The sequence below is a fragment of the Propithecus coquereli genome, unplaced genomic scaffold (genome assembly GCF_000956105.1).
Source record: "Propithecus coquereli isolate 6110/MARCELLA unplaced genomic scaffold, Pcoq_1.0 Scaffold69, whole genome shotgun sequence".
In the NCBI taxonomy this organism is placed as follows: Eukaryota; Metazoa; Chordata; class Mammalia; order Primates; family Indriidae; genus Propithecus; species Propithecus coquereli.
The window spans coordinates 2,197,306-2,209,429 of record NW_012152951.1 but is presented as its reverse complement, the minus strand read 5'-3'; the positions used below and the strand labels follow the sequence as shown (position 1 = coordinate 2,209,429).

General features: G+C 38.6%; 1 protein-coding gene across 1 annotated transcript in view; it reads right to left on the bottom strand.

Annotated features, from left to right (window-relative positions):
* The window catches only part of CUBN (cubilin (intrinsic factor-cobalamin receptor)), a 259,342-nt gene that overhangs the window by 31,069 nt on the left and 216,149 nt on the right, over positions 1 to 12,124 (bottom strand). The window contains exons 56-58 of the mRNA XM_012660902.1: positions 9,765 to 9,965; positions 7,235 to 7,364; positions 3,081 to 3,298 (exon numbers count right to left, since the gene is read on the bottom strand). Coding sequence (XP_012516356.1) covers positions 3,081 to 3,298; positions 7,235 to 7,364; positions 9,765 to 9,965 — 549 coding nt within the window. The remainder of the gene's footprint in view (positions 1 to 3,080; positions 3,299 to 7,234; positions 7,365 to 9,764; positions 9,966 to 12,124) is intronic.

Here is a 12,124-nt window from a genome sequence, read left to right as displayed (position 1 = left end):
TTCCTTGCTAGACATGTGCTTTGGTATTTTTGCCTGTGTATCATAGCAAAGGTCTCTGAGTCTGACCTTAATGCCACCGGACTCATGCTCCGCATGGCAGAAACCCAGGTCGAGGAAGACAGATAGAGGCCTCATCCTCAGCATGTGTGCTGTGGGCAACTGAGGGCTGGGGACTTTGAGTTGTGTTTCCAACTACTGCTGTCGCTTGAGCCTGATACTGCCGTGTTTCTCAGGGACACAGCCTTGTCCTCCTGTGACGTGCTGTCCTGTGTGTGTGTGTGTGTGTTGGGGGGCACTCGTTACTCTCTCCTTGGAAACTCACTGATTTAAATGCCTACCAACCTGACACCTAGTTGGGCCAAGTTCTGTTGTACAGAGCATGCACACTTTAGCCAAATCCACAGAAGCAATGGCTTTGTAAACTGTAGGGGAGCACAGAAGTCATTGACAAGCTAATAGAAGCTATGTACTTGGTCCAGAAAAATGCTCAGATGTGCAGATAATTTTAAAGTTTCACAAATGCCTGAAGCCTGGTATGATCATTTTGCTGGTTGTCAGCCATTCGGGATCAATTATTTACATAGTGTTGGAGTGCATGGGGAAAACAGGCAGATACATTTACATTCATTAGATATCGGCTTCTGAATATTGCTTGCCAAATTTGCTTTTTCCCTACCTTATGTTCTATGCACATGGGCCTCTAACAATAAAAGTTCCATGAAAAAAGGGGACCTGATTTCACTACATATTTAGTAATTAGCAACCAGGGGATATTTTCCTCAAATTTGCTCTGACTCATTAGCAATACAAATATTAACAAATGCACAAAGAGAAATTAACCTAATAATCACATAATTATGGAAGCCAGGCTCTTTACTGACTTCTAAAAAATTAAAGCAGATGTACATAAAGTATTGTCAAGTGTATAATCTAAACAGCAAATTTGCAAAACTCTACTTAGCGTTTAAGATCTAAACAGAGATGTCATAGACTAAAATGGTCTCCTTTTCACATTAATTATTTACTTAGAGAAGATACTGTTTTCCAAGATGAACTGATAGATTTGGATATGAAAGGCTTTCCCTCTCTTTAGAGGAAAGGCAGGGTGGTTTTAAATGGATGAGATGTAGGCGAAAGCTGTACCCTATTAGCCGAGTCTAGTGTTTTTATCCAGATCTACAATGAAAAGATTCTATAAACCCCACAATCAAAGCTGCTCCTACCAGTCCCTCCTCTTCTCCTCATTACATACAACAAAAAACAAACAAAATTTAAAAGTTATGCAGAATGATCAGTAAACTTACAGATGTGGTCTTGAAAGTTTTACAATACCATCACAATACAAAATTATAATACTGAGGTTTTCACTTAAAAATCACCACCACAGTGTAGTTAAAATGACTTCTAAGTATTCCCAAGGGGCCAATGGCATTTATACAGATGAAAAGGAGGTAAAAGTCATCCTCATGAAATACAGCGGTAGCGCAGTGCTGGCAAGCAATGAAATTCCATTTCTGCGTTCTCCACTTAAACCTTTTCTCGCATGTGGCCAGAGGAAGACAGTAAGTTACTGTGACTGTTCGGTGACTCAAGCGTGAACAATAGCCCTGACAGTGTAAGATTTTTCCTTCTGTAAAATCACAGTAAGTCTAAAAATGTCTTCTTTGTAGCTCAGAAAAATACACTAAGTTAATGAGGCCAGGGAACCCTGGCTAACTTGGGAAGTTTCATATGGATGACGACAAGAAGGAGAGTTTCAAGACAACTATGTCAATGATCCTGTGAGGATATATTAGGAAAAAGAAAAACAACTTGAAAGCAGGTAGCCGAGCAAATGCCAACATATGCCATTTGGTCTAAAGTCTGTGTTAAAGGCAAGAATATATACATTCTTCTGTGCAAAATAATCTCCAAAGGAAACTTATTTTTTCTTTTAAAATGGCCCTCTGTCTTTCGCATGCAATTTCACTTACACAATTCTGTTAAGGTAACACTCTCCGTCTGCCTGTGAGACTTGCTTTCAAGTTATTGTTGAGACAGCTACGTAGGGTAGGTGGCAAAGGGATTTTTGGATACAATTTGTCATGAGTTTTTCAGGTTATTGGAAAGCCTTCAAAACACAAATATCTAATCGCTTCCCTCAAGAAATGCATGAAAAAAAATCGCATGTCAAATGGAAAGAAGTTTCAGGTAAGCTCTGTTTTGTATCAGAGAAATGAAGGTTATCCACACTATGGGATAAGACAAAAAACAACTTTAAAATGTCATGGTTATTATTGTAGAAAACTGTCCAGGTCTTTCTGAGTCTTCACAGAGTATTGTATTTGTTTGGAGAGCTATTAGTTTTTAGAACATTAATTACATCCATATTCAAATGGAAGAATCAAACTACTTTCCAGGGTCAAATATTAATTGTCTTAGACCAAGAGTGGGGAAGCTTTTCCTGTTGGAGGGCTGCATTAATTTAGCTGTAATCAAATAAGGCTGCATTCAAGAAACTTCAATTAGATATACTTAAAAATGTACATTATTCTATAAAAATCTAACTACTATGTACTTAATAATTTCAAAAAATGAAAACTATTTGTTAATTTTAAAGTTAACCGACTTTGTTAATGACTTTGTTGTGTCCATGTTTTGTTGGAAAGCGTTTGAATATTTGGTTGCAACATGGAGGTCCACAGTTTCAGTTGATTGTCTAGACGGGTAGCACTCATTTGTGACCTTAGGGGCATCTTTATTTGGGTTAGCATAAGCAATGGAGCTTCTTTCTTGAGCTGACCCTTGACTGCCTTTAGTGTCAATTTTGACCCTTTCCGCAGGTGATAAAATGAGGCTCAGGCCTCATTTGAGGGTGGTTATATAGTCAGACTTTGCCTTTGTATGCTAGGGAGGTACACTTGTTGAACAAATTTTCAGAAAAATCAATATATGTCATACATAATTTTTAAAACCAAGACTTTATGTGACATATTCCTGTAAGCTTAAATGAAAAGCAACTATAGTCAGGTAGGAAAAACTTAAATAAAGCAAAAAGGTAACAGTCATGAAAAATAGATTTCTGTGTCCAAAATTCTTACCCAATGTCTGCCGGAAAGATAGCTTCCAGCCTCTTGCTGTTTGGAATGAATCTGTCTTGAACACCAGGAGCATAGTATTATTGCTGCTCTTAATATTTGGCGGCTGCTTGGAACCACAGAATTTGCCAAGAAGGGGATCACTGGTGTTGGAACCATCATAAATTGCCAAGTAGTCCTGGGAGCAGGAGGTGGAGGGAACCACATCAAAATCATTGAACCTGTGAAATATACCTTGTTAATACCAATGTTCTCCATTTGGATGTCCATTGTTTAAAAAAAAAAAAAAAAGACAAGGCAAAAACTAACGGCAGAGAATCCAACCTTCACTTGATAGGAAATGTTAGAAATAAGACAATACTTTGCTAATCAGTTCAAAAGTTTAGCTAAAATTTTTTGAGTAACTACAATATGTCAAAAACTGTGATAGCAGCCGGGGATGTAAGGATGAGTAAGATACAGTCCTACACTTCAAGCTTCAGGTTCCCACTAGATATGTCCATTTAGATACCTTACAGGTCCTCTAATCCAAAATATAACATTTTCCCCCTAGAGAGGGAACATATTAAAGTCCATTTGAAATCAAATTTTGACTAGTTGAACTAATATTATTCCTTTAATAAGTAAATCTTTAGTTTTTTAGTCTCATTAAAAATATGGTATTTATTCTTCCCTTGTTCTTTTATGAGATGAAGTGGTACTACTGTCCTGTTCTTTGCTGTGGGAAGCATGCTAATGTGAGAGAGAAGAAATACTGGCCTTAGAATCACAGCACCATTCTCGTTCTCACCGTCTCTTGTTTCTCTCTTTTAAAGTGGAGTTAATAGTAAGGTTAAGAGAGCAATACGTGAAAACCAAACTATGGTACCTGGCATATAACAGATGCTCCAAAAATGACGTTATGATGATGACGATGACTTTGAAACTCAAGAATATGAAATAAATTGTATCTCCATAAAAAGATATAAAAATATAAAACCAATGGTAGAAAAGAATGAACAAAATTCTGTTGAGCCTCACTTGATTGCTCTAACAAATTCACATTTAAGATCCTTATGCGGCTGGGTGCGGTGGCTCACGCCTGTAATCCAGTTGAAGGCAGGAGTTCTAGACCAGCCTGAGCAAGAGTGAGACGCTGTCTCTACTAAAAATTGAAAAAAATTAGCCGGGTGTGTTGGCAAGCACCTGTAGTCCCAGCTACTTGGGAGGCTGAGGCAGGAGGATCGCTTGAGCCCACGAGTTTGAGGTTGCTGTGAGCTAGGCTGAGGCCACGGCACTCTAGCTTGGACCACTGTGACATCTAGCACGGGACTTGCTTTGGCCACAGAAATTTACATGGCCATATCATATGATAAAGTATCATATATTACATTACGGAAGAAGTTTTACAAACTACAGCTCTCTTTGCCCCATTGCCTTCCCACTGCAGCAGTGATCATGGAAGCAAATATAGAAATGAAGCTTCCGTCAGCCAGGGCTGGTGGGTGAAATGATGAGCAGAGCTTCCTTGCCAGGCCGTGTGGAACATACTCACACAAATGACAAATAAACTTGCTGAGTTAAGCTGCTGTGCGTTAGGGTTGTTTGTTCCACTTATAACCTATCCTGACAGATACATCCCTAACTTTTCTTTGATGGCTTTATTTCGTGCTTTAATCTAAGCCTATGCTTTGTCATTTTAAGTAACTATTCCCCGAGTTCCTAAACAAGCAAGGTTTCCCACGTGGTGTTACTTTAGAATTTTATAGTGGGTTTATTACAGATTGTTTTTAAGCTTGTTTAAATTATTTGCTATCATGTCCTCATTTTTGTAGGACCTTCTGCTTTCTCAATATTTTTTTTGCCAGCAGTTTTAATAAATGACACATAATATGGAATAATTTTGAAAATATCTAATAATTAAATACTTCCTTGTAACAGCCTTAAGAAAAACAAATCTGTTAATTTCTTTTTCTAAACAGTTTTAGTTGGTTGATTATTTTCAAGCTGATGATGAAGAATATGATGAAAAAATTCTTAAGTTTCTTTTATCACATGTAACATTTAATGTTCTTATGAAAGAAAATCAGGGCGGAACAACAGCTAGGTAATATCCAACAGCACTACATTTGCTTTTATTCTGTATAGACAAAATATTTCTTTTCCACAATAAGAATCCACAGAGAAAGAGAACATCTGAATTTCCAAGAGGACTCAAACCTGTTTTGGCTTTTTATTTTGTATCTCTTTCTCAGGAGAGCACAGAAGATATCTGGAAAAAAGCCCATTGACAGAAAACCTTATGTGGCCAACATATTTTGAGAGCCTTAGTAGGAGGATTCATGTTTTACTAATGTCTGTATCATCTTTAGCACCTAGAAGAGTATCTGTTTTATAGAATGTAGACTCCTAGAAAGTACACAATAAATAATTTTCCAAACATGTGATATAAACTTTGACTATGGTAAGTTCCAGGATCCAGGCTGAAAACTGAAAAAAATATATATCTATGTATATTTTGTATTTTATATAGATAAAGTATCATATCTATATTAGTTGATAGGTACATCAACCATGGTCTGAATGCCTGTGCTCTCCTAAATTCGTACGTTGAAACCCTAACCTCCAAGGGGGTGGTATTAGGGATTGGGGCCTTTGGGAGGTGATTAGGCTACAGGGGAGGAGCCCTCATCATGAGTGGGATTAGTGCCCTTAAGAAAGAAGCCCCAGAGAGACCCATTACCTGTCCACCGCGTGAAGACACAGCAGGAAGGTGCCTTCTGTGAGCCAGAAAGCAGACCCTCAGCACACTCCGAATCTGCCTTGATCTTAGACTTCCCAGCCTCCAGAACTATGAGAATTTTTGCTGTGCTACCCAATTTATGATATTTTTTCTCAGCAGCCTAAATGGACTAAGGCAAAACTCCTACACATGTAAGAAACAAATACTGTGCCGCGGCAGCAAATGACAATAGTTACCCCTATGCTTCCAAGCCTGGACATCCTTCACAGGCCTCCTGCTCCGGGCCATCTGGCAGTTTTGTTCTTCTTTTGTCCCTAGGACTTAAAGGACACCTTGGCCTGGGAGCACAGTTTCCTTTCAAATAGTCCAGGTGGGATCTGCTCTTTTCTTCAAGGTCTAGTGTACAGACCACTTATAGACCACTGTGTGATACAGGAACCAAATCGAGCTCGATGGGACCTTGTAGTCCAAGGCCCCTGGAGTTAAACTGCAGGGAGTTCATTACCTTTAGGGCAGAAATTGATTGCAGACAAGTAGGGGGGCGGTAGGTATGCATGGTCCTCACCCGCAGGCTTCCATGTGGAGAATCCTATAATGCTATGAACTACACCATCTGGCTGAGTTTTGCACCACCTGCTGCGTGTCATGGAAACATCTGATCTCGGGTGAAAGTGGTCTTGAACCTCACCATTCTGGAGCAGGGGAGGCTACACTCCCTTCATCAGCCTTGGAAATAAGTAGGATCAAGGCGAGAATTTACTAACGATGTAAGATATCACTTATAGCAACAGGTTAGAGATGTTATGATACACGAATAAAAATAAATTTAAGTAGTTAAAAAATTTATTCTTTGAGAGACAGCATAGAGAACTACTAGGGACATGGTCTTTGGGGGAAACCTGACATGGATTCAAATTTTGACTCTTCGCTGAAATGTGGGTTACTTTGGCAAGGAAAGCTACTGGACCGTTCAGAGCCTCGGTTTTCTCACCAGTGAAAGGAGAATAATATGACTCACATGACTGTTTTAAGAATAAAATAAGACAATTATGGAAAATATTAATCAAATTTCCTTGTGTTTAATAAATGCCCAACACATGCTAACTACTTTCTCTTGCCCCTCCTGCCCCCTTTGATTTCAACGTGGGTTTATCACTTGACAAGCCATTACGTAAACTTTTTTTCAATTGTTGGAAAATGACAATGACTGTTTTAGCTGGTGGAGTGCCTGTTTCTCCCCCTTAGTCATTATTGGCTTGTGTGGAGGGCAGGTGGCCCATTTCCCAGGTTAAACTATCGTATAGGAACCTCACTCCTCCTTCCTCTAGATTTCCTTATAGACCAACTGCTGATGACAGCTGGTGCTCTCTGTCCATAAAGGATTATCTTTTCTGTAAATAAAAGAGTTTTCTTAAGAAAGCAGATTGTCACGTACTTGAGCTGAATCACTCTGTTGTCACTGACGATGATGGTGTACAAACAGTGCATGTCGTTGGGGTAGTCTGCAGAGGAATAGGCGGGACTTTTGAGGATTGCTTGGGAGAAATTGAACACACCACCACAGGCTGCAACAGAAGACAAGGGGATACACGGAGAGCAATTATCATTCACAGCATGGAAAACTGATTGTGAGATATTCTATGCTATTGAACGTTTTTCCCCTAAGAGAGATAATAATTATTTTTCTTAAAGTAACTTAAACCTTCCTTCACTGCGTTTACAAATAATTCTGATTTTTTCACTGGGAGAGATAACAAGAGACAGCCAGGGAGTTCGAACAGGGAAGAATGTTTTAAGCGCATTCTGGAAAGGAATAGATCTGAGTCAAAGCAATGGCCAGAGTGACAATGACGAGAGAGAACATTCCGTAGGTCGGGGTGTCTTCGTCCCTTTCCTCTGGTTACCTGACAGATGAGAGCGAGATGACAGCAGTAACTGGAAGTTCAGAAAAGGCAGCCAGAACCCAAGGCCCACTCTGAGCACACAGTGCTGGGAAAGGCTGTGATCTAGAAATCTGAAGTAACACAGGTTCAAGTGTCCTCTGTCAGGGACAGGATGTCACAAGGTGAAGTACTGGAAATCGTTCTTGGAACTTTCCAGTTTGGTTCTGTCTATGGGCTCAAATGCACAGCTCTTCAGTCCTATGGGTTTGGAGTCAGTTGTGAGACTGGTAGGTGACACCTGCCCAAATCTGTGTCACTGCTCCTGAGCAAGCGTGGGGAGGCTCGGCCTACTCCCCTCCCAGACGCCAGCAGTTAACAGCCCAGGGCCCTGAGTTATACACATTAGGCAAGAAAACTACAGCCATAAAAATATAATAAAGCCCCATCGTAAACAATGTGAAATTATTATTTTTGCTTGGGCTTACGTATAAGGCGGAACAGATTGGGCCACCTAACGATCACCCCCACTGCAGTGAGAAAGGCCTACATTTATTTATTTTATGATTCTAAAATCGTAATGGGGTTAGCATGTTTTGATGGTATTTCTATGGTTTATGCACTATCCATGGACATGTTCTACTTTACATCTCTCAGAAAGGAGAAGCAAACTGTGGCTGCCATGTGAGGTTCTTTATTCGTTTATTTATCGTTTTTGTCTCAGCCGAGCCCGCTTTGCAGGAAAAACTCTTCTCTGCACGTCTGTAAGTATTCATGGGCTTAGACCCCTGGGTATGTCTGCAGTGAATTAAATGTCACATCTGGGTAGCAATTACTCCCTTTCATTTTATACACAATTATGTGGTCTCCAACTTCACCAAGGCCTAAATAACTTCCATCTTTGTACACTGTCAGAATTTGAAGTCTCAGTATCAACAACCCTCATTCAGTGAGACTCTCACAGGTGATATGCTGAATCTTGCAAACTGTGTCTTAGGAAAGGGGGGGATTGAAGAGAAGAAGAACATAAAGCAGGGGTTTAACTCTCCAGAGCAGCAGTTGTACCAAAAGAATAAAAAAAAAAAAATCAATCCCTTTCTTTAATCAACAAGACAATGGAGGAGGAGACATTAATTGTTCAATTCTATCCTATTTGTGCCAACATAGCTATAAAGTCATACATAATCATATCCTACAAATGGTGGGAGTTAGAATTCAGATAGCGTCTGATGTGAACAAATTATGAAGGCCTTTTTCATAAGTAAATTAACATTTTTAGTCTCCTCTGTGGATGGGAACAGTAATTTATTGGAAGGGAAGCGATTTGACTTTCCACCTTTAGCAATAGGTTTGGTCAAACAAAGACAAAACAAAACCAAGAAAGATTTTACAAGATACGTCTGCCTGTTTGACTGAAGTTGGGATGCCATGGGAGAAATAGTGTCAGCAAACTAACAACGCACAGGGGAAAAGACTACTCAAGATAGGGAAATATGATCTTACAATTTTTTTTAGTAGCCACAAAGGCCTTTGTCCAATCTGTGCTTGTCTTTTCACTTTGCCTTTGATACAGAAAAGTTATAAATCATAGCACAGCTGAAATATCAATCTTTTCTTTTTCTTTAGGACTTTTCCTTTTTTGCATTTTTTAAAAAAATCCTTTTCTATCACATAATGAAGATATTCTCTTATGTTTATTCTCAATTTATAAAAATATTAATTTTCGTATTAGCAAAGTGACTTGGGAAAATAAAACAGCAATCTGGATAATTCTGGCCAAAAGTTACCTTTATGTAATGCATGAGTAACTAAAGATAGCAGGAATGTTAATTTTTAATTTAAATTACAAAATAAATCTCCACTCTACATTTGATTTTCAAAGAGCAGTTCTAGCCAAAGTTCATGAAAAAGGTCCCGTTTGTTTTGTAAGGAAAAACGTCCAAGTATTTTTGTACCATGTACCTAATTGGCAATTTTTTTCCCTTAAAGTCTCTGAATCTTCAAGTTGGTGATGTATGACAACTCTTTATGTAAATTACTCAAGAAAAAAAGAAAATTCCAAACCCCGTCATTATGGCTACTCACAGTTTATCATATAGGAAAACTTGAATCCAAAGTCTGTGATCTGCGCGTTAGAGTAGAAGTTAAGCAGCACTGGGCCAGCCATGGTGACAGGAGCCAGCATCTCATCACCACACACGGTGGCCAAAGGGGTGGCCGCCACGCTGCTACCCCTGATGATGTGCACACCGTCATTGACACAGCCTCCTGTCACAGCTGAGCGAGCTGTACAAAGCATAGAACCACCAGCGTTATGGTCAGAAACAAACACTGACGATTAATGCTTAAACATAAAAACAAAAACATTATGACGATTCATGCCATTGATATGAAAATCAAAATGAGAACCAAGAGATATTTAACTTGGTTTCCTGATGAAAAGATGTTTACCCTAATTACAAAACAAGGACAAGTATGAGAAAACAGGTAGAACATTGAAACAGGTACATTCCTCTTTGAAACAATTCAGTTTTCTTCCTTTGTAAAAGGATTCCTTCAATTCAGTGTTTGTAAACGGGAGACCATTTTGCTTCCCAGGGGACATTCAGCAATATCTGAAGACATTTTTTGCTGTCACAGTGGGAAGTGGGGTGCAGACCGGGGATGTTTCTAACTATGCTGCAATGCACAGGACAGTCCCCACACCCCGGCCCTCCCACCACAAAATACTACCCGGCTCAAAATGCCAATAGTGCTGCTATTGAGAAAACTTGCTTCAAGCTTATGTATAAATAAGGGACTCCTTTTGCAACAATTTGGATCGAACTAGAGACCATTATCCTAAGTAAAGTCTCTCAAGAATTGAAAAATAAACAGCACATGCACGCTTTAATAATTTGGAACTAATTCATGAGCACACATGGGCACAGAAAGGAGTAAAAATCATTGGAAATCAAGAAGTGGGGAGGAGTGAGGAGGGGAGGGGTACAAACCTACCTAATAGGTACAGGGAACACTATTTGGGTGATGGGCACACTTATATCCCAGACTAAAGCATTATGAAAGCTACCCATGTAACAAAAACATTTGTACCCGTTTGATATTTTGAAATAAAAAAAGAAAAGAAAAAAGAAAAAGGGACTCCTACCACGGAGAGATCATTAGAAATTCCTTAATGTCTATTCAACAACCATTTTAAATGTTCACTCAAGCAACATTAGCTTAAGAGTTTAATGCTTGTAAAAAGACATATCACTATATTATGTTCTAATTATAAAACAAATATATATTCCAGCCTCTCCAATCCCAAAGAAAAATATAAAACAAAATAAACAAGAAACTAAAAAGACTTTTACTACTACAAAGTATCCAGTCATTTTTATAGGTGAATATAAACTGTTCAACATTAATTGGGATCATGTTGAGCACAATCTTTTGCAACCTAATTTTTATTGATATAAAATAACACACATAATGCATTTTTACGTGATTTAATATTCTTCTAAAACGTTATATTAATGCATATATCAAATGCCAACATATAAATGTGCCATCCTATGTTCAATCAATCCCCTATTGCTTGATAATTCCATCTTCTCCACATTTTTGTGACTAAAAATATTGTTGAAACAAACATTCCTATGCATACATATTTGGGGAAGCTTCTCATTATTAGAATAAGTTTTTACAAGTTGAGTTACTGGCACTAAGGTAAGATTCTTTTTCAGGTTTATCAAATGGCCCCTTGGATACTCCCACGGCATTTTAGGTATTTGGCATTCTTCCCGATTCTAATTGTCATCACCCCACAGAGAAACTCTGTACCCATTGAAAATCACTCTCTATCTCATCCTCCTCATTTACGGCTCTCCCAGCCCCAGGAAACCATTAATCTATTTTCTGTCTCTACAGATTTGTCTCTTCTGGATATTTTATATAAGTAGAATGATACAGTATGTGACCCTTTGTTGGCTTCTTTTACATAACATAACGTTTTTGTGGTTTGTCCACATTGTAGCAAGTGTCAGTATTTCATTCCTCTTTATGGCTGAATAGCATTCCATGCTCTGGATATGCCACATTTGTTTATCTATTCGCTAGTTGGTGAACGTTTGGTTTGTTTCTACCTTTTGGCTATTATCAATAATGCTGCTATGAACATTCATGTACGAGTCTTTGTGTGGGCACATGTTTTCAACTACGAGTGGAATTTACTGGTTCAAAAATTAGGTATGTATCTAATTTTGTAAGAAACTGCTAATCAATTCTTTCAAAATGGTTTTATCAGTACACACTCTCACCTGCAATGTATGAGACTTCCAGCTGCTCTGCATGTTTGGCAATAGTTGATACTGTCAGTCTTTAATTTTAGCCATTCTGGTGTGTGTGATGTGATACCTCATTGTGATATTTAATTTGCCTTGCTCTGATGATTAATCATGTGG